We start from the raw sequence: 24,354 nt of genomic DNA on the forward strand, positions 1-24,354 counted from the left end.
TTTTACGCACAGTCAATAACAAAAGTCACAATGTGTAAATGAAAGATTAAAAATTATCAATTTTGTTGTTGACTGTATCTACATATATTTGCCCACAAAAACTGAAGATTATGGGTTGTCTGGTGTGAGGTTTTCCATTGTATGTATTTAAGATCTTTGATTACGCATTAAATACTTTTAAAAGTATATCAAAGCGATTAATAAATTAAATTTAAAATACGCAACACATCAAACTGACCAAGTTTTTTTTTACATTGATATGGTCATGTTATGTTACTGATAGTCGAAGTTCGACTTATTTTCACAGATCTTATGAAAAAGGTCATAATTGTGACGTCCCACGGGTGAAGGTACCTTATGGCGGTTGGCGCTTACGCTATTATTAACGCCGCTCAAATACGATTGCGGTGCTATGCTACGTAAGCGCCAGCCGCCCTAAGGTACCTATTTCCGTGGAACGTCAAATATTTTCTTACATCAAGTAATCACTTTATAGTTTATTTTATTTTATCAATGATATCAATATCAAAACCGATATGATTATATCAGTCAAGTTGTTTCACAAGTCTGTAATTATTTTTAAGGTTACCTCGGAAGGTATTTCACTATTTAGTTGTCTAAGGATGGTATTCCAACTGTCTAATATCTTGGTCCAATGTGCATTGTGTTTCAATCTATCACTAAGCAAAATGTGAGATGCAAATACACATTGGGCAGGTGGAATACCACCCTAAGTCATTATACATAAATTACAAAATATGAAGAGTTGGAGGTGGTGTATCTATTGTAATTTGTGTATCGTGATTTTTGGTGGTTTAACAGTGTTTCTGTACTGATAATATAAACAAGTATGATAGAATACATACCTGTATTTCCTAAAAAGTCGAACAATTGAACATGTAACATGTGTATTTGACATGTATCTATCTTCTTGTAGTCTATTTCATCCGGACCTTAATTGTAAATAAAAAACCGTGATATTATCATTATACCAATAAGTTACAATATTTTGTATCTATAGAATAATATGTGACGTTCCACAGTAAAGGTACCTCATTAGTAGTGGAGCATCGGTAATAGTGTAAGCGACAAACGCCATGAGGTACCTTTCCTCGTGGAACGTCACTTATAATGAATCGATAGCAAATGATTTTCACCTACACTTTCAAGATCCGAACAAAATAGACTACAAACATGTAAGTGTATCTAATAATGTTTGACTTTAGTATGAAATACTGGTTTGTCGATTTGATAAGTTTGCTATTCGTTATCCAGATTTAATGATCGATAATTGATTATGTATCTTGCTTCTTATACTTTAGTTTTTAAAGATGTTTATATATTTTTTTATTCAAAGGAAAAATAACTTGTAGTACTAATTTACAATTGATTTTGTTATAATGTTGAGATAACACACACTCACACACTGAGATGATAATCGAATCAATTGTAAATTAGCAGTAGAAGTTATTCTTCCCTTGAATACATCTGTATTCCCGATATTAGTCTAGTCAGGGGACCTAGCCAAGATGACAATTGTTCGCAGAGAAATGAAACAAAACGCTATCTGTCTCTATCGCACTAATATGGAAGAGTGATAGAGAGACAATACCGTTTCGTTTTCTGCAAACGTTCATCTTGGCTAGGCCCCCAGTAGTTACTGTCGTCTTCTGTGATTGGTTCATATAGTTCCCGTATGGATCTGTTAAGTGCAATAAAAACTACACTAGGTTCGCGAATACATCTAAAGAATACAGGAAAAAGTATGAGAATTGTTTTTTTTGTTCTTTTAACCCCTAGCCGCCCATACGTCAAACCTTGCCAAGCGAAATGAAACTTTGATTTAGTCAACACAAAGTTCAAATTAGAATGGAACAGGAGACCTTTTTATAGGTCTCTGGGCGGCTAGTGGATATGATCAGTTTTTAACCTTTTGAACGTTATTGTGAACTCTGTCGGAACCTTGAAGGTTGATATTATAGACTGTAGCCGCGCGTCAAAGATTAAAGTTCTCATTAAGACAAAAAATAAGCGACTTTCAACTATTAAAAAACTTACGGTATTAGAACGGCATTAGAATTCAAATAAAACAATGTTTCCTTTTTCACATATTTAATTGTATGAATCATTCGTACAAACTAAGCTTACATTCGTCATCCCTTGCCGTGTACAGTCACCAGCAGAAGTAGCTAAACGGAAAACTGTACACAACTTTGTTATTACGAGAGTGTGTAGATCATTTTGATCTGAGCCGCTTAACAACTTCTACCGCTGACTGTACTTCACATCACTGTTTTGTATTATGCATTGAAACAAAATTGCGCCTAACTCCAATAATATAAATAAGAAAACTAATAAAACACTGCCATGCAAACTGTTTCATACAAGAGCTTTAGCCGAAACTAAAGTTAAACTAAACTAATATGTAACTATTGATCAAATATACTAACTAGCTAACGAATAGCCAATGTATGTCTTCAATAACACGTCAATGGCAGAATGGCTGAAGCGACTACGGTTTGCTAATTTAGAATAGAACAGATAAGGCATCTCATTCTATCAAATAGTGTAAGAGAGAGAAGCACTTTTTATATCGCAGATACTATAATGACCGTTCTATTGACCAATTAAGGCTGCGTTTCCACCAGAGATGTACAAGGATGCGTAGTGAGGGATGTTTGTTAAGAACCAATAGAAACACTCCATCTAGTGGACACTATTCTATTGGTTCTTAACAAAAACATCCGTCACTACGCATCCTCGCACATCTCTGGTGGAAACGCAGTCTTACTACCCAATAATACTGCGTCTGTACTAATTGTATACTAAACTGACAGATCGGTTGGACAATGATATTGGGACAATCGAACACGTTATTTAAGTATTATGCTTATTCATTAGTATCATCATATTGTAATTGATTTAACAGAATTATTGTTACTTTCGCTCACAGCTATATCAGCTATAATCTGTATCTTTAGGTATTTAAAAAAGAGTAAACAAAATCTACCCTCAAATGGCTTCTTAGCCAGTTGGGAGTAGATAAAAACATTACATGACCAAAAATGTAGGTTAAAGTCAGGTCGTTCAGTGACAGATCCAGGTGGTTTTGTATTTGATTGGTGAATCAATAAATGTTATAACTACCCGAAAATGTACTAATTATTTGTTTGCTTTTATTTAAGTACCTAAACATACAGAGATAGAAAGAGGTTCCTTATGATTAAAACGAAAGTTTATTGAATTTCTTAATGTAACTTACTAAAATACTAATTTATTATATTTCTGTCGCTTAAGCAATTCTGCCTGACAATGTATAAGGTAGTCTTAAGTTCGTGAGGAATCTATTTAAGTTCTTATTTGTTTAAGTACAATGACTAATAGTACTGCAAGTATGTAGCTCTGTACATAGTAGCGTCTAAGTACTCGTTAGTAAATAAACTGAGTTCACTATACCTATACATGGTTTTTTTTTATTAGTCTTAAGAGTCACAAAACCTTGCCCCCTCCATCCATACAATAGATGTTATGCTCACGTTTTAAAACAACATTCAGAAATAACATTATATTTTACATGAACATTCAAGTAACAAATAGTGAATATTATGCAAAACTGCGTAGGGGGCGCCACTACCACTATCCATCACAATCTGGGGGTCTACCACGAAACAATAAAATCGAAATTCCGTTATCTAACCTCATAAGCCCCTGCTACACGGCAGCCGACAAGCCCCCAAACCGCGTGGCCTTGGTCTGTCCCGGACCGTGTAGACAGTTGTTACCAACAAAATTTCGTTTGACCTCCGGACGCCCTTGGCATGCGAGCGCGCGCCAGCGACCGCGGTCTGAGCGGTCGGTCCGGAACCGTGTAGCCGCCCGACGCCGACCGCACTAGGCCATTTCGCTTGAAGGACGCGCCGTGTGCGCTCGTGTGGTTAATAGCCATGCCATGGGTACTCAGTAGCATTTATAATAATTCATCAAATACTTTCCTCTTCATTCTCAGAAAGTTATGTATGTCCCCGTAGCGTAGTCCAGCGAATTCATTAAGTTGAAATGACTCAACAAATGCCGTTTTTTGAGCCAGCGTTTCATTCATATACCCTTTTCTTTTTTTACCAAACTTTTTATTAACTTGCAATATACCTAATGTAAGTATGTAAATATGTTTTTATGGGTCAAATCTTGCAAGTTAAATTAGACCCACTTTCTAGTTTCCGATGGAGCTGAAAATTTGCATACATATATAAGTCGGGTGACAATGCATTATTATGGTACCATAGAGCTGATCTGATAATGGAGACAGGAGGTGGCCATAGGAACCCTGTGATAGAACAACGCGACCTAATTGTGTTTGGGGTTTTTAGAATTGTCTCGACGAGTATTAGATGCCTCTGGAAAGAAAAGTACAGTCAGCGATAAAAGCTTGTACCAAATATTATTTTTTTGTCATTGCACTAGTATGAGTAGGTAGGTTATGAAATTTGGCGCCCCGGCCAATAAGTTTTGCCGCCCCAGAAGTGAATAAAGAAAAACAAAATGCAATCCGCCAGGGGTGGCATACGCCGCCCTTAGGGCCATACGCCACTGAGTAGGTACTAATGCCACGCCAACTTTCTGAAAGGTTAGGGGCCATTTTGTGCGCTTGCAATACGTGTTGTCTGTCCGCGACTTCTGAACACACTGTGGTTTGCCACCGTCTAGCCAGACAACTCAGACGGACCCACACACCAAGGACAGACCTAGGTCAGACGGTTAGTAGGCTTGTCGGCTGCCGTGTAGCAGGGGCTTTATCACTCTTGCATATTCGACCGATAAAGAGGCACACTAAATTTCGATTTTCGCGTTTCCCGGTAGGCCCTTGTTAATAAACCGCCTTGATGCATCATTGTCATATTTTATGGTCTGTTAAAACTTGTCAAGAAACAGTTTAAGGCACATTATGTATAAGTTACTCTATGGTTTACTAGCTAGGTTAGTGCTGCACTCTGGCGGCAAAACATTGCAGTAATACCCCATATCAAAGAAAGAACAACGTTATTGTAGTAAAAAACTCTTTATTGTACGAAAATACATATTAAAGATGACATACAATTAGTAAGAAATACAAAGGCGGATTTATTCCTTTGAGGGATCTCTTCCAGTTAACCTTTGAGTAGATGAGAGGAGAGAGTGAAAAGAGGGTGCAGCAAAATTAACAACAAGGTACCAGAAAGACAAAGGACAATAGTTGCTTTAATCTTTGTGATACCACAAGTTATAAACTAGAGTTAGACCAAGAAAAGTCTGCAGCGATTTTGATAGCCCACGCAGTGTTATTTTGAACGTCAAACTTCTCTGAAATTATGTCGTATAAACAACACTTTCACTGCGTGGGCTATCAAAATCGCTACAGACTTTTCTTGGTCTAACTCTACTAAGTAACATTCTGTCTGGTGCTAGCTTTCGTTGCTAGAAATAGTCATACAAAGAAATTAGAGCGAGTAGAAGTTTAACATACAAAATGTATGTAGCCTTACTTATACTTAGGTGCGTAACTACTATCAGCAGTTTGGATGAAAGTAATCAAACCTAAGTAATAACGCATGGAAAACTCATAAACCTGACCTAAGTATAAATGTAAAACCAATAGGTGCCTATTTGAATAATACCTACTTCGAATAAAGAAACATGAACGAGTATTCACATTACACAATAATGTCTGAAACCGGATATCAGGTTCAAATAAATAACAGCTTACATCGTGTTTGCTAAAGTAAGCATTATCGAAACGCGGTTGTATTTCAAAATGTCCGTGTCAGAGACAAAGCGACCTAAATAAGTATGCGTGTGATCTAGTACAATGTTAATAAGTAAGGTCAATGTGGCGAGTGGCGTAACTAGGGGGCGCACGTGCCCCGGGCGCCGGCCAAGGGGGGGCGCCAAAAAGGTGTCTAAGTGCGAAGGCCGAAGGCCGAGCTCCGCGTAGGGCCGAAGGCCCGAAGCGTCCAGGATGTTAGTGCTTAAACACGGAACAATTGGCATGAGTTTCCAAATGCAAAGTCCGAAAGCCTTCGGCCTTCGCATTTAGTTAGACCATGATTTCCCAAACTTCGGGGTCGCGAGTGAAGATTGAGTGGGCCCTGAAACTACCAGGGAATCTGAGCGTTACTAATAATATTTTATACCCCCGTTTGAAGACGGCCAAGTGGTGCATGGGTACCGAATTGGGCAGTATTTGTGAGGTGGGTCGGGGCCCATCCAACTTTGGGAACCACTGAGTTAGACGTACGCTTGTAAGTATATAGGTACTATTGCTTTGTGTTTGAATACCGAAGTCGCGCATCTCTCAAATGCTTGATGTAGAGTCTGTTCGGAAAGAGAAGAGTCGTGGGATGTATCGGGCACCATACATTCCACGACTCTTCTCTTTCCACACAGTCTAGATATGAGTAATATCCTAATCTTAAATTTTATCTCTAAAGATATCTTATTATTATTATTTTATATCTTAGTTTTTAATATTAATTGTTACTAACCATTATGGGCCATTGTTGTCTTTTAATAAATAAATTAAATTAAATTAAATTAAATTAAAGATTATTTTCGGTCATAATATGTATAATAATCCACATCTAAACGAACACAGCATTATATGGGACATTTTGTAGCTATTTCATCGTAGTAATGTAAATAATTACAGCGTCACCTAAATAATCAATTTGTAAATTTTTGAGTACCTACCTAATGATTACTTTTTTTTTTCATTAAATAACACACCAAAATTACGAGAATATATATTTTATATGGGTCGTACACATTTTACAGCTAACTCATTTCCGTATTTCCTATAGACATCGCAAATTTAAGGGAATCTTAAGCAAATTTTTACGCGGCACCTTTACAGACGGGATACATTATTTTAGTACTTGAGACTAAAATAAGAAAAACGGGATGTATATGTACCAGAGTCGTTACCTTATTATTGTATTGTCCACGGAAGTGACCTTTTCTAAAATGTGATTGACCCATACAGCAGAAAGTAGGTACTCAACTAAGATAGTAATTAGCAATAGGAACTCGAGATTGTCAAGCAGCCGCCATATGTACGTTCGTTCTACGTGTTCTAACTATCTCGCGCCGCCGTGCCGCCATAGATTCTAATGCATTATTTGAGGAAATTAACTTATTTTACTAGGGTAAATGTGGTATGTAAAGAACCGTTTTTGCTTTGTTTGTTTGTGGTATTTAAAGTATTTTTCGTCAGTTTTGTACCTTAATTTTCGCACACGGTGCTAAAAGAGCAGTGATAAAATTTCTGTAAAAACTGTCACATGTTTATATTTTTGCAGCTTATTATAATTGCGCGTACTTTATTTTACTCATATTTCAATAAAATGGAATAAAGTCTATCAAATGATACAAATTTTACCGAAATCGGTTAACGGGCTGATGAGTAATTACTAAATGAACACTGAAATTAGGGGTAATTTTAGCTCCGAATGCGTCGCTTCTAGCGCAGAATCAGCGCCATCTATGTCAGCGGTATATTTTGTTCCGAGTAATGGCTACTTTCCGCTATACATCTATATTAAAACGATGTATATAGGTATTATAATTGCGGAGATATAAGCCGCCGCGCCATAACACTTTTTCGTTACATCGGTTTTTGATCCGAGCCCCTCTACGGGTTTTTAAAGACGTTCACCTACGTTTCACGTCAAAACAGGATGATTAATTATTAATAACTCCTTGAAAACAAAAATGGACATATGGTCACATTATGCATTATAGGTACATACAATTGTATTTTACTGTGCTTCCGTATTAGATTAATTGCCCTGTCGATTGAATTGCGTGCGCTGTCAGCTCCAATCAATTTTACTATACAATCCATCATGAGTTTAAAGCTCCACATGATTGGAACTCACGATCAATTCGATTCTGGTACTTATTTATCTTGGAAGCCATCTACGGAAGTGCTACAGTGCTCAGCAATCTACGGAACTTGACAGTGTTTGTTTTACCCAAAAAGTACTGTGAAAGCCCAGAACGTGCTTTGAAATTAGATATTACGTCCGTCGGAATGTTGACCATAGGTAAACTTTAGGTTGGGTAATTTGAAATGCATCCTAGTGGCTAAAGCTTCTATGTTGCTGCGATATAATATTTATCTGGAAATGTAGGAAATATTAAATCTTAACGAGTTCCATCATTATTGGCAAAATACAAAATACAAAGCACTTCTGTTGGATCCTCAGGCACGATCAAACGCTAATGGCTACACGCAATACAATGATCTTACTTAGTTTTATAACTATAACACAAGTTTGCATTGTGCTAAGCTTGAACAATTTAACAATTGATGTTAACGAAATACCTCAGAATATAATAGAGAAGTGCATAATAGAAATATTATCTTCAAAAACACAGTTTAACTCAATAGTAATTGTGATTAACACTGACAATGTATCGACAAGGTTACTTCAGCAGATCCATTCAAGCAATAATGTTAATATCTGCATAAAAGACGTAAATGTATCCATCAAAGTAGTACCCACTATTTATTTAATACATGTCAATAATGAGACCGAATTTGACCATCTTCTTGACGAGCTAGACAAAGATTGGAATCGTGAACCTGAAGCTTTATTCATCGTAATAGTGGAAAATATGGATGAAGATTATGAAGAGTGTGTTGCAGCAGTATTCAAATCGTTATGGGACTATCATATAATACACGTGCTTGTAATCGTTAAGTACATGGACAATGATGCATCAGTTTACACTTACTTCCCTTATGCGGAAGGCCGGTGTGGGCGAGACTACAGCACTCTGGTCCAGCTATGCGACTGCGGAAGTGTGGGACTTGTGGGAGAAGTTGACGTCGTTGGCAAGCTACGCGAATATGATATACCTGTTTTAGAAAACTGCACATTAGACGTCGCAGCCCGTCAGTATCCTCCTTTAGTCTTTTGCAGTCCTGAGACGGAGGACAAGCTAAATATTGGCGTCGAACGATTACTCATTGAACTTCTATTTGAAAGTAGGAATATTTCCTTGAATTACACGTGTTTGCATGAGACAGAAGATGCTGGATCTATTTCAGATAATTTTACATTCAGTGGCATGGTAGGTAAACTGTATGAGAATGAGTTCGACTTGATATTTGGTGGATTAAGTTTGAACAATAGACGAGTACATTTCTTTGACTTCTTGTGTTTTCACTTGGTATATGAAGATATGTATGTTACCGTGACGCACACATCGTCTTTAATTGAAAGATGGAAAATAGTTTACTTGATATTTAATGGCAATGTTTGGATGCTGTTATTGTTCACGATGGTATTTTGTGCAGTACTTCTTAAAACAGATTTTGGGAATTTCGGGATAATTCATGCAAGACATACCACAATGATGACGGAGTTTCTTAATATTTTTGGGCATGCTGCTCAGAATATAAACTTGGTTCTGAGAGAAAAACTTTTCAAAAATATTTTAATAATATATTGGACGTGGTTTATCTTTTTGATGACTTGTTTTTATTATACAAGGCTGTTAAGTTTTACAGTATATCGCTTGCATGAGCCGCAAATAGACCAGTACATTTCTTTGTACGATTATGATTTAACTCCGTGTATCCCATCTGACATAGTATCATTTTTGGAAAATTCCGGTAAAGTGGATATTATAAATGATGAACGTATGGATATGAGCAATTGTAAGACTGCTGAAATGGCCATGGATGAAGTAGCAAAGAACAAAAATAAATACACAGTGGCGATGTACTTTCAGTATCTTTGGTGGCTTCGAAATAATCCGAAGGAACAAGAGCGAGTTCATCTGATGAAGGAGAGTGTTTTCAATAATATTTATGGGTTGTTTTTTAAGCGCGGTTTTCCGCTGCAGGAGCCTTTGAACTCGCTGATGCTGCGACTGCCGGAGCACGGGTTCGTACGGGGCGCCAAGGACCTCCACGGTCTCCCGCGTCTACAACCAGGCCGTGAGACTACTTCGACTAAATTACTCCAAACCCCTTTAAAACTGGAGGATTTTTCCGTCGCTTTCGGCATCCTTGCTGCTGGCATGACTTTCTCGTTCATGGCATTTATAAAAGAGATGACGCACAAACGTGAAATTGGCGGCAGAAGGAATGGGTTGAGATTGAGAGTTTTAAAGTTAATGTTTGCCGTCAACCGGGGTGAATAGGGATGGCGGGGTGAATAGGGACAAAAACCGGGAATGACATTTACCTGATAATTTCTTAGCAAACTATTCTTAGTTACTTTAGTATCTACACAAATTGTATCATAATAAAATCTACTATTATTTTACGCATGATACAATTGTGTTAGTAGTTTTTAATAAATTATTCTGGTTTTAAATGCTTATAAATGTCTAATGACTAATAAATAAACATTAAACAATTTTACCCCTCCCCAGTTAACGGTATTTATTTTATTAACAAATTAAATAATAATTATAATAGATTGTGATAATAGATCGATCGCAACGCCGCGCCGTGCTCGTTGACATCACCATCCCCCATGATGAGAATCTCGTGAAAGCCGAGAAGGACTACAAGTCCAGTAAGTACCTAGACTTGGCTCACGAGATAACCGCCATGTGGCATGTTGATTCGACTATCATTGTCCCGATAGTTGTTTCAGCGAACGGTCTAATAGCGAAGAGTCTCTACCAACATCTTGAAAGACTCTCGTTAGGTGGTTGGATCAAGGGCCAGATGCAGAAGGCGGTGATCTTGGACACGGCGCGGATAGTCCGCCGGTTCCTCTCTCTGCGGCCCACACCACCGGCAGCTTGGGCCTTGCCCCGCTGCTGGCGGCACCGTAGGTTAGGTTTTTTTATGTGTTTATAATAATTTTTATATTGTTTTTGTAAGTGTTTTTATATTTAAATTTTATATCCGTACTAGCGACCCGCTCCGGCTTCGCACGAGTTAACAAATTATACATAAAACCTTCCTCTTGAATCACTCTATCCATTTTCTATCCAGTTTTTTTAAACCGCATCAAAATCCGTTGCGTAGTTTTAAAGATCTAAGCATACAGACAGACAGACAGACAGGAAAGCGACTTTATTTTATACTATATAGTGATTGTAAAGATACCTAAATAAAGATAATAATAATAAAAATGTAGAATAAAGAAGTGTTTGAAAATAGTTGTTTTATTTTCCACATAGGTAGGTACATAGTTAATTAACGTCAAATCGTCAGGTGACAACCAAAAGTACCTCCACAAGTTCATAGCCATAGTGAACCATATTAGTACGAAAAGAAGGTTGATTTTTGTTTAAACATTTTATAGTAATTAGTGACTTTTCCTTGTCACCTGACGAAATGGTGTTTTAGGGCGTGCCAAGGAATACAATGTGTCCATGTAATTTTGGTGCTCGCTGTACGTGTACTGAGTACATACATGACCTATTTGGTTAGTGGAACTTTTTACACAAAGTGCACATATACGATTAAGTAAACCTGTCAACAGTTCAACCTGTTTGAACTGCCTTGTCCAAAGATAATATTATATCTATGAATATAACACTACGTTGCCTTGACAATCTTGACATGGGAGCTTTTTGAGTAATATTTGACAAATCGAATTAATTAAAATCATCAATCCATTAAGCGACAGTTTTTGTACTCGTTTTTTTTATTGTATTGTTTTTGTGAGATGGTGGGCAAGAGCGATACTAAGAGCAGCCGAATTTTCCACCAGCCTTATGTGAAATGTTGCAAGTTACAAAACTTGACTCCTCTTAATACCTTGATCCCTTCGGCCAATGGCAAGGTCCTGGACTTTTGCGTGGACAGGATAAATACCCAGAGTGGCCACCCATATTGAACGCCCTGAGCTGCGATCTAAGTTTACACGCGGTCGCTATACGATGCAGGCAGCAAGTAAAAACTGGTGAGTTTTTATTTTGCCAATTTATTAATTACTTTTTTGTAAGCAATCGTTTCATGGAAGTTATGGACGCAATATCTATTGATAACAGAACAGATTAGGGCCCGAGCCCGAAAACATCACCTGAGATAATTCATATATGCAGGGAGACGAAACTGAGCCTTTCGGGCATTCTCGGCTCCGTTCGGCTCGGCATTGGTCTAAGGCGGTTCACTATGAAGTGTGAAATGCGGATGGTAATCTGGCCCACAGCGCAAAAGAGAAAGCCGATCTTTTAGGTACTCTTTTTGCCTCGAACTCGACCTTGAAAGAAGACGGTAGCGCCCTACTGCCACTGCCCACCATCCCGCAAGAGACTACCTATGCAAATGGATCTAGCCCTTTGTCCGGCAGGCGCATATGAGCCGCAGTAGACGGAACCTGCTCCAATACCTGCTGCTGCATATATGTGACATGTTGTCTATCGACGACATTCGTCGATATGCGGACGACAGTACTGGGGATTCCTATACAGGGTGGCTAAAAATAACTACATTCCCGTTGCCAGGGAGGTTTTGGGATTATACTGAGCAACTTTTACTATGGGACCAACCCCGAAATCGCGCACACCCGAGACCCGTTCTATCGAGAGCATTCTATCCAGAGTTTCGGTGTGGGATCGGGACAATTTAATCCAATTCAATCCCACCATGACTCAATTTTGCGCTTTTACCCCTAAGAAAACCTAGTTTTTCAAGGCAAGGCATGTCAGGGAGTATTGGGAGCCTCGGTGTTGACATCTCCAATTCTCCACCAGTGACGTCCAATAATTTCGTAGCCACCTTGCTGGGTAGGCTGCGCTTGTATCCAAAAAAACTCGGTGTGCTCAATAAAGGGAGGCGATACTTTACTCTCACTTAGAGATAAATTTAAGGAAATTGACATAATGACAGTGCACTGTCAATACATTTATGAGAATATTCTGTATGTACATAAAAATATTGTAAATTTTAGGAAAAATTGTGAAATTCATAATATTAATACTAGAAATAAACATAAGCTCGCAGTGCCCTTCACTCGGCTCCATAAAATTAAAAAATCATTCATGGGTAATTGTGTAAGATTTTATAATAAACTTCCAAACCATATTACTGAATTATCTATTAATAAATTTAAGAATTATGTAAAGCGTAAACTTATTTCTAAAGCTTATTTTACCACACAAGACTACATGAATGATATTACAACGTGGGATTAATTGTTATTCGAAATGATTATTTATTTATTAGGCATATTTGATTAATGATGAGGAAATGGATATTCCGATGTAATACTATCTACTTCTTTTGTTACTTATGCTTTTTTTTGACATTTAGATTTTATTCTAGAAATTCTAGACTAGTATTTTTTTATACAATCTTTTTAATGTTTGACGATCCTTTTGTGAAATTTTTAGTGTTAAATTTGATATGTATAATAATCCAATTTTATTATGGAATAATATTAACATCAATAAATTGCTCTGATAATTAGATTAAGATTAATTACGATTCATAAGAGCTTGTTGCTAGGCCTACATGAATAAAGTATATTTTGATTGATTGATTGATTACTCTGGGGTAGACAGATCCCATATATTGAGTACTGCTGTCACCTTTCGGCAGGAGCACCTGGATGCCACCTTGGACCCTTCAAATTAGTCCAAAGGCGCGCTGTACCTACGAATAGTCTATGATCCCAAACTCACAAGCGATGTTGAACCTTTAAGTCTAAGGAGATCTCCAAAAAAGAAGTGTATAAGTTTTAAACTGGTCGGCAACGCGCATGTAACACCCCTGGAGTGTAGACGTCCATCGGATGCGGTGACCGCTTACCATCAGGTGGGTCGTAAGCTTGTTAGCCACCGATGTACTAAAAAACACATATAGGTACACTGTATTTGTCTAAATTAAAAGTAAACTTTAATAAATAAAAAAGTAACCCTTTCGTTACTTCTTTTCGTTTGAGGGGGGGGGGGGGGCAAATTTGGTGCCTACCCCGGGCGCCATAATATCCTCTAACTACGCTACTGAATGTGGCTAATTCCGTCATAGGGGATATTTCGTCAACTAGCGTTTTTCTCGAACAGCAAACAACATTGATAATTTCGTTGAAAAAGCAGCGATTGCTTTTAGTTCCAGCAATCAAAAGCAAATGGTTTCTTTTCCTACGATGGAAAATCAAAGAAATATACGCTCGTGGACGGGAATAGTCCCTATGCCGGAATTTGCCACATTGACCTTAATAATTATTTCTCTCTGTAGATTAGGTATTAAATAGGCGAGTCGAGTCGAAAACTCGAAAGTCGACGACCGCGCGAAACTGCCTTTCCATACAAACGTAGTCCCTATTTTCCTCTCCGGATATTCATCTTATTGAAAATATTTTGACACAATTTGTTGTATATCAACCACAAAATTATTATGAGAGTTAGGAGCATTTAAAAATTTGTATAGAAGAAGTCAAACGTAGGGGCATAGGTAGCTATGGTTAATATTAATATAACCTAGATCAAATTATGTAAAATATTATAACTATGGAAAATGGGGACTACGTTTGTATGGAGAAGCGGCTGTCCCCTTCCTCTAATCTAAAGGGCAACTTAAGGTCTGTGCACACCGGCTGTGACGTGGGCGTGCGGCGTTGTATGAGAGACGGCACACACTTCTTGCGTGACGTGTGTGTGTGCGACTCCAAAATTTTAGCGCACGTGTAGGTATAGTTCGTAGTTTCCTAATAGAGCCCGACGCTAATCCTATTGTCTATTGTTAAGTAAAACCGCTCGTGCCACGTGCCACAACCACCTGCATAAAAAATCGTTCGTTCACTTTACCCAGGTAATTGAATTACAACTCCTATGGAAATTGCAATAAGATTCAAAATGAACTAATTTTGTTACAATGTGTGTGGTCCGTTCAACTCGCCGGCAGTGAGCCGGCACCCAGAACTTCGGTTACTGAGTGCCGGCGAGTCGAACGCTACAGAACCAGTCTAAAATGTGTCATCGAGATGCGTAATAAAGGCGCGTTATCGGAGAGCTCACCTACACTGGTTTCTTGAGCGTTAGCCTAGCTCGCGCTCAGGTGCCAAATAGAATAATTAAGACCCTTTTTTGCAGGTAAGTAGCACGTGCGGTTTTACTTAACAATAGACAATAGGATTAGCGTCGGGCTCTATTAGGAAACTACGAACTATACATCACGCACACGCAAACCAGTGTGCACAGGCCTTTACTTTCATGAAAATTTGTAATGAATGCGCTATGCAAATATATCAAACGATATCGGTCAAATACCGTAATGTAATATTAATGTAATGTCAAATAGTTAGGTACGTATAAAGGAGCGTTAACCTTATTCACATTTATATATTTATCGGATCGGCCATTGTGAAAAAAACTCTCAAATAAGGCTCCTTTATACGCTCTTTACATTTCCGTATCTGACCGATATTGTTTGAGTTGATTGTAACTCAATAGTTGGCAATTAATTTAAGGGGCCCACAGATTACCAGTTCGCCGGACGATATCAGCCTGTCAGTGTCAGTTGGTCGGAGCTGTCAAATTTTGCTTTTAACTGACAGGCCGATATCATCCGGCGGACTGGTAATCAGTGGGCCCCTTAAAAAACTTCTTGCCCCCTGTCTTCTGCGGCCTGTCAAATCTGATCATTGAAAAAGTGACCTTGACATTTAAAACAATAGATTTAAATTCAAACGCACGGAATAGTCGTTCCAGGGCTCTATGCGGAAGGCAGAAGACCGGCCACCAGGTTGGAGAGCAATCCAAGAAAACGCAACTTATGGCGGTCACGACCCTCAGTCATGAGGTTACGACGAAGAAGAAGAAGAGAGAATAGTCGTTCGTTTCGTAGCTGGCCCCGAACAGTAAATCCTTTGTCTATTGTTAAGTGCAAAACGGCGCGTGCTACTACCTGCATCAGTCACTGTTAATTAAATTACAACTACTATGGAAATTGCAATAAGATTCAAAATGAATGAATGCTTGTGTGGTGTCTCTACCACAAAATAAGTAATTACTGAGTGCCGGCGAGTCGAGCGCTACAGAACCAGTCTATGTGTGTCATAATGTGTCATCGAGATGCGTAACAAAGGCGCGTTATCGGAGAACGCACCTACACTGTTTTTTTTAGCGTTGGAGTAGCCCGCGCTCAGGTGCCTATTAGAATTTATTCAATTCAATTCAATATATTTACTTCAGACTGCATAGGTCCATAAAATTGTTAGTATTACAAGTACTTACATTTAAGAGTTAGTGCCTACATACTAAACATACATTAAAATAATTAATAATTATTATAATATCCACGACACAAAACTAATTAACATGTAATAATAATATATCAAAATTAAAATTAAAATCAAAATTAAACAATTAAATTCCTAATTATTTTACATTAAAAATGAGAGGTCTGTCGCCTGTATGCAAATAGTTCCAATGCCTCATAACAGGGCACTCACACTTTTCAATAACAGCACTCAGGAGGCTATTGGTACTCTCTCGCACTCTGCGCATCAGGGAGGCAACACGTTTCCGCAGTATCGTATTAAAGCCATCCGTGTTAGCCTCTAGAAACATGCGCGACGCACTGCACCAGCGAGGCAGCCCCAACAGCATCCTGAGGGCGTTATTGTACTGGACTCTTAGACTATTGATGGTTATACGACCCTTTTTTTGCACGTGCGGTTTTACTTAACAATAGACAAAGGATTAGCCGTTCTGAGCCAGATACAAATCGTGCAACTATACCATGTCTAAGCATACGGTTAGTCTACCATGTCCAACCCGCAGCCGCCTCTCCGCTTGGCGCTGCCCTCCGGCGGTGGCGTCTTCCGCTTCCCGCTCTCCCGGACGACGATGTCCTGCGAGGGTATGTCCATCAGCAGCCGGTCGATGCTGCTGCCGTTCTTCAGCTCCGAAGAGTCTTCTGAAAGTAAGTAATTGGCAAACAGTTGAGCAATTCAATAGCCAAAAACTATTCGTAACGAAGACCTATGGAGTATATGCCGGCAAACACCTATTGGCGAAGAAATCGCGACACTGAAATGGAGATGGATAGGACTATTCAAAGAGGGGAAACGAATAACGCAACCATCGCTTTCGGTTGGAAACCGCGGTACGGAAGCCGTGGCCTCGGGCGCCCTGTGCACTCTTGGCAGCGGTCCGTCACAAATGTGCTACGAGCGACCGGGTTGAGCTGGAGCGAGGCCGAGGCCAAAAGGGTCGCTGAAGATAGGAAGGCGTGGCGCAACTCGTGAAGGCCCTTTGCACCTCTGGGGTGCCATAGGACATAGGATAGCAGGGCACACTTAGATTCTATTGGCAAGGTGCGAATTCGGTGAAGGGAGAAGTGGCGCTGATTGTCAGAGAGAGTCTAACGGCAGCCGTTGGAACTAATTACTCCATAAGATTTAACGTAGACAAGCCTACAAAATGAGGTCGTGCACCTATACAGGGTGGAACATTTCTAGAGATTGAGCTGAAAGGATAGTGTTATCTAAGTGATCTACAATCGAGTTATTATAATCGTTAAGCTGGATTAAAAAGTACAAAAAAATCATTAAAATGAAATATTTTATATCAGTGACAACCCTACAAAGTTATTTACATATTAAATTGACAAATGTCATGTCATACAATAGGATCTACTTGCTAGGGTTGAAACATACAGATTTTTGCACTAATGTATAACAAACTGTATCTCAAAAACTGTTAGAAATATTTACGTGATTAATAAGTGAAAAATAAAGTACGAAGCCTAAACAATTCCCCGTTTGCGTAAAAATCCTTCGTTCTGTTCCACCCGATATAACGAAATTAGCGAATACGGTAAAAATGACCATCCTATTTTTGTAGGTATGTTTGTGTTGTGCAGAATTTTTAGTACATTAATAAGGAGGCGATGACGCTTGAATCGTGTTTTCTTTTTAGATTTGAACGTTAAAACAAAGCATTTCTGATTTAAAGGGTTAAGCTATGCATGCAATGTCGTGAATTCGTGATTCATTTTTTGTGGTCGAGAGAGTGGGCGTTAAGGGAAATGACGGCGATTTAAAAACTAAAAGTACTGCAAAACATTGTAACCGCAATTTGATTGCTGAAGTAGATGGAGCTTATGTGTATTAACGTCCCAAGTAACAATTTGTGGTTCTATAGTAGTCGATAGAAGTACGTTTCCCAAATACCACCTAAGGTCCTATAAAAGACCAAAGAAGATTGTATAAAGCCGAAATGGCGCATCTTATGTGCCATTCAGTGATATAGTAGACCAGTAGCAGTGTCAGTCGTGACGTTTTAGGTCTATAAAAGTGATGTGATGATCACTTTTGTGCTAATTTGTTGTCAGTAACGCCATTATAGTGTTAATTTATACTATAGTGGCATTTGAGATTCCATTATAGTGCTTGTTTTATACTATAGTAGTATTTGAAATTGTATTATAGTGCTTTTTTATACTATTGTAGAATTCATAGTTCCTTTACTACGAAATTTGCTATCAACTTTTCCATCAACTGTTGTGAGTGGTTTTGTTGTGTGTTTACTTCACAAAAACGGTACTAAGTAAAATGGTGATAAGTAAAGAATTTATATTAATATGCGCCATTTAGATGTCGAATAATTCGGTCCTTAGTGCAAGAAGTATATGGGACGGAAGTTTTACCGTTAGAATAGTATTAGTTTAATGAAGAATTTTAAATGCCCCCTCGATTTATTTATGTTTTTAATAAAATAATTTAATAAAATATTATGATATTCACCATAGTTACTACTATACAGCCAAGAAGTAAATCCGACGCTTTTATAGGCTAACTATAGAACTTACGACGAAATATTCACCGCCATCATGATTAAAATTAGAGTTCCAAAAGAATTTTGCTGTGACCCAGTTACACCTACAAACTCTTTAGAAAGATATAGGATTTTTTTTTATTTAGATGTAGTCATTACTGTTGTTTCCTTTTTCATTGTGATTGGTAAAAAAAATGTGCTAATAATGGATGTCGATAAATATCTAAACCGTCACGATTTTATGCTTGTATTAAATCATTGATGATAAATCTCACCTACAGTCACTAATATCACTGGAGTCTTTTTTATCAATTCATTAAAATATAAAAATATTTTGTACGGAACCACATTATGTGGCTTAGGCCTGAACTTATATAAGCAAGATTTAAGTAGCCATTACATCAAATTTATCATTTACAGGTAGTCGTTTTCTACCTTTATGTATCTAACTCGGTTTATAAAAGACATAAAAACTCAACTATAACGCTGTTGTCTTTTAAAAGAAAAAACAAAACCACTATACAACAGTTTTGTGATATAAAAGAGTCATTGTGACGTTTACAGCGATGAGATATAATAGGGATTTAAAAACTACTAAAGCGCTTTTTAACGCTATAAATATGTCCCAAAAACGCTACTATAGAGCAAAACAGTTCTATAATAGTGTTCATATGACTACTAAAGTATTATGTACTATAGCAGTGATCTCTAAAGCCACTATATCCTGAAATCATTGTATAGCTGGGTTTTTGTCACTGTTAGAACACAAAACTATAGCGGCTAGCAGGGAACCTTAATAGCGCAAACTACTAAAGTATTATGTACTATAGCAGTGATCTCTAAAGTCACTATATCCTATAATCGTTGTATAGTTGGGTTTTTGTCACTGTTAAAACACAAAACTATAGCGGCTTGGCAGGGAACCTTAATAGCGCAAATTAGTTGCATAAAAGTGATTTCAAATACTATTATACAGTAATATTGCTCTATAGTGGTTATATTTGAACCTGTTATAGTACACGCCTATAACGGCTCTATAAAATGATGAAATAAACCTTTACATCAATTGCTTATAGAATATATTAGCTGTATAAGCCTATAGAGCAAAAAGGTGTTGCCAAGCGCTTTTATACGACAGGTGGTCACCTCTGAAACCTTAATACGACGTCTATACAAGCTTTTAGCGATACAAACTAAAATTATAGGACTAAAATGTTACTTGGGGTACAGCGCCATCTATTAGTCATGCAGAAAAATGTTGATAGTAAAATTAGAAAATACCAAGATCGAAGTGATCCCATAAGTGTTCCGTGAACAAAGTTTTGTACGGAACACTAAAAATACTCGTTTTCGTATTTAGGCTGATATTTACGTACTAAATACTCTGTCTTCAGCATAGTCTATGGTCTTCAGTGATAAAGCGACTCTCGCCAAAGTTTATTCGATTAACAAAGTGGCTACAATATTTTGCACTAGGTACCTACATTAGAACTCTTACTTAGTATTTATTAGCTTAACTAAAATGCTTAACTTATTTACCCATTTGGATTGCTCATCCTGTATACCTACGCTTCCGCCACTATATATGCAAAGTTCTCCTCTCCTTGTATTTGGACATAGTGGCGCAAATAGAGGAACAATTTTCTAACATTTAGGCATTGAAATCAACGAACCTGTCCCTAAATTTCGTCAATTTCAGAATCGATTTTTTTTGACATATACTTATAAGTGCCTCTTTTTAGGGTTCCGTACCCAAAGGGTAAAAACGGGACCCTAATACGAAGACTCCGCTGTCCGTCTGTCCGACCGTCTGTCTGTCTGTCATCAGGCTGTATCTCATGAACCGTGATAGCTAGGCAGTTGAGATTTTCACAGATATGTATTTCTGTTTCCGCTATAACAACAAATACCTACCAAAACAGAATAAAATAAATATTTAAGTGGGTCTCCCATACAACAAACGTGATTTTTTTGCGTAATAGTACGGAATCCTTTGTGCGCGAGTCCCACTCGCACATGGCCGGTTTTTTTAATTCTTTTGTATTTTGTTTGAATTCATTTTATAATAGGTATTGGCTTCTTACTGCCACGCGACTAACAGAAATAGCAACCTTAATGCATGCATATAAGGTTTTCATTTAAAGTGATGATGATATTAGTAACTTTTGCATAGTTTTACTTCGAAAAACGTTAGGTAGGTATTATTAAAGATCGAAGGAAATGACAATTAGAATATGCAAACAAGAAGTAATGAAAAACATCTTTATTAAAATAGTAAACAAATTACATAAAAATAGATGTTATAAGCGGAAAATAAGCAGTGTCATGACCTACTTACAAAAGGTTGCCTAGTGCCTAATAAGTGAAGAAAGCAAGCTAACATAAATGCATGCAGGTATTACTTATATAACTATATAAGCTAAGCAATGTATAAATGGGCCAGAATGAAGAATATACATATGGTACAGTCAAGTGTAAAAAAATGGGTGCCCACATATTACTCTAACTAAAATATGTCCCATAGCTCTTATGTCGGTGAATTAAGAACTATGGGACATACTTTTGAGTAAGTTTTATGCACCCATATTTTTACACTTGACCGTACTTAAAAAAATAATAGATTTTGCTGCCTTTATGTATTTTTCGCTCGTGATCACTTCATCAGATATCACAAACACAATGACGCTTTTATTCCGAGCCATAAGTTCCCAATGAACCAGTACCTATAACTGCCTACATATTCTTCTCAAAGCCTAATAAGCTTTATAAATAACCATCATCATCATTTCAACTCCCACTAACGTATAGTATTTACCGTATTTATCGGCTTATTTACTTTTTTTAGCTTTTTAGGGCCACTTGCACCATTCACTAACCCGGGATTAACCTGTTAAATCTGGAGTTACCATTGCTAGGTAGGTGGCATTGCTGGTAGGTACCAGAACCATTTGACACTGAGTTAACGGTTTAACTGGTTAACCCCAGGTTAGTGGCATGGCATATCACTAGGGTTAACCGGTGCGGTGGGTTGCACCATCGTGCAAGTGGCGCTTGTGTACAAATTAAATCAAACTTTTGTTTTTTTAATAAGCTTATTACTGCGCGTTCCCTCGGTGATCATGATCAATGCTAAAACCAGAGTTAGTAGGTAGGTATACAATCCGAACAGCAATACACTTAAATAACCGTTGGTAATAATGAGCGGTGGTAGCCGAGTGGATATGACGTCCGACTTTCAATCCGGAGGTCGCGGGTTCAAATCCTGGCTCGTACCAATGAGTTTTTCGGAACTTATGTACGAAATATCATTTGATATTTACCACTAGCTTTTCGGTGAAGGAAAACATCGTGAGGAAACCTGCATACATCTGCGAAGAAATTCAAAGGTGTATGTGAAGTCCCCAATCCGCATTGGGCTAGCGTGGGGACTATAGCCCAAGCCCTCTCGCGTATGAGAGGAGGCCTGTGCCCAGCAGTGGGACGTATATAGGCTGAAATGATGATGACGATGAACCGTTGGAAAATTCTTCTGCGAGCCTTATGTCCCTAATGAGAAATAACAGGAATACAATACATCATCATCATCATCATCAAATCTTAAATAAGATTTACGAACAGGCGATATTCTTTGGCAGTGCTTTAGCCTAAACCCTAATAGCCTTTAGCCTTTGCCTAATAGTGCTTTAGCCTAATTGATTGTATCAGATATGCTAAGTAGGTATAAGTAAAAACCAGTGACTAGAGTTTCACAAAGAGAGCGCTGTACGACGCCATTGCATGTTTTTAGTAACCAAGTTGTAGGTATATCAAGGGGCCGTACAGGGCCATCACTTCAGCTGGCAGATTAAAATCACCCTTTTCCCTGTCTTAAACTTCTACTATTAATCATTGAGATATTATTACCATAGAGTAGGTACCAAACAATGAAATTGTCGCAATCGCAACCTGTACCACGCGTACAAAACGTCGCAAGCGCCGTTTAAATTCATGGCGAGATTCACGCTCCGCAGCTATGATTTGTTGTCAAAACAACATCAACTCATGGCGCAACTGGTTCTCTGTGCCGGATCTATACGTTAGTAATAATAGTTCAATGCTATTAATAGTTATTTGGCCTATATCAAGTGAACAAATGCTAACCATCAGTCTTCTGCCGCATCAGCTGCTTGAGCCGGAACTCCTCCTGCGCCTGCCGCTGCCGCCGCTTCCTCTCCGCGCGCGCTTCCTCTTCCGGGTCTACCTTCACCTCCTGTTGAAATATGCTGCTATAGGTACCACAATATGTTTTTTACATTACATATTCGGCAAAGGGATTTTTTCTTCCCCGCAAGGAGGGATCAAAGTGGCACATTTCTGTTATAGGACACTGTTTTTTGTTATTTTTTGCATTCTTTTTTTAGCTTGAATAATATTTTGAAACAATAATTTGTGCCAACACTAAGATTTTTTTATTTTCCTCATAGTTGATGTGAAAAGCAGTATGTGTCACACGGTATCAAAATTATTTCGTCTTGGGCTTTACACTTGAATCCCTCATTACGCTCAGGATTCAATGTACGCCCTTGACGGAAATGTATCATTTTAATCCCTTGTAACACAAACTACTATTTACTACCCACTCACATGCTTTTGGCAACTGTAGTTGCCAGCTGTCACCCTTATTTTATCATAATAATAGAGGTTACTGAAAAATATCAATCATGTGAGTCTGGCAAGCAATCATGTGAGCTGTAATTTAACATATACCTACATATGTAAAATAGGTGACAATGCAATATTATGGTGCCATGCCATCAAATTGATTAGATGACGAACACAGGAGGTGGCCATAGGAACGCTGTCCTGTACCTAATTGTGTTCGAGGTTGTTAGAATTGTCACGATTGAGTGTTAAATAGGTAAAAGTTTGTATCAAAAATGATTTTTTTTTGCAAAAAACTTGTTTTAGCACAAATAGCTTCGGTTGTAAGGCTATAAGGGATACCGGTTATATCGATCGTATGTATGTACTTATCATACATACAGAGCTACTCTGTAAAGACTGTGCTCAACATCAAAACACAGCCCAGGGGAAGAGGCAGGCCACCAGCCACGTGGTGGTCAACTGTCGAGAGGGATCTAAAGGCCCAAGACATTTCGCCAATGACAACCCGGGACAGAAGGTCCTGGCGCCGCTGCACAAGGAGGCCCGACCCCAGATGAACTGGGAATATGGGCAAGGACAAGAAGAAGAGTATGTACTTATCATACATACGACCGATAGAATAATGATGACGAATTTTGAACAGTTTCTTAGGGTAATTCTTTCAACTACTTACCTACATTCGTTCAATAGTAAAAGGCAATAGTTCGTTTTTTTAGCATTAGAAAAAGACTATACGCGATCTTGACGAGTCTTTTAATTGAAAAACGCTTTTTAAAAATCAGTAGGTAACTATTACTTATGAAAGCAAAGGAATGTACATAATCGTATATGTTTCATAATTGTTACATATTTGCCGTAACTCATTTTTCAAAAGTGTTTTTTAATAAAAAGACACGTCAAGATTGTTTACCTATTTTCTAATGCGAACTATAAGCACAGGTAGATATAGAATGTCTAAGTCGTCAAAAATCCGGA

At 38.0% G+C, this 24,354-nt stretch overlaps 2 protein-coding genes across 2 annotated transcripts; one reads left to right on the forward strand and one right to left on the reverse strand.

Moving 5' to 3' along the window:
- Window positions 1-8,263: 8,263 nt before the first annotated feature.
- On the forward strand, window positions 8,264-10,276 carry LOC134797847 (uncharacterized). The gene has a single exon (XM_063770200.1). The coding sequence runs from the start codon at window positions 8,275-8,277 to the stop codon at window positions 10,186-10,188; it is 1,914 nt and encodes a 637-aa protein (XP_063626270.1). The 5' UTR covers window positions 8,264-8,274; the 3' UTR covers window positions 10,189-10,276.
- A 4,363-nt stretch (window positions 10,277-14,639) lies between these two features.
- On the reverse strand, window positions 14,640-23,272 carry LOC134797986 (uncharacterized). The gene is made up of 4 exons (XM_063770321.1): window positions 23,258-23,272; window positions 22,876-22,984; window positions 16,067-16,870; window positions 14,640-14,975 (listed from the first exon to the last, which is right to left on the reverse strand). The coding sequence occupies exons 1-3, from the start codon at window positions 23,270-23,272 to the stop codon at window positions 16,713-16,715; spliced, it is 282 nt and encodes a 93-aa protein (XP_063626391.1). The 3' UTR covers window positions 14,640-14,975; window positions 16,067-16,712.
- Between the last annotated feature and the right edge of the window lie 1,082 nt (window positions 23,273-24,354).

This window comes from Cydia splendana, chromosome 16 (genome assembly GCF_910591565.1).
Source record: "Cydia splendana chromosome 16, ilCydSple1.2, whole genome shotgun sequence".
NCBI lineage: Eukaryota > Metazoa > Arthropoda > Insecta > Lepidoptera > Tortricidae > Cydia > Cydia splendana.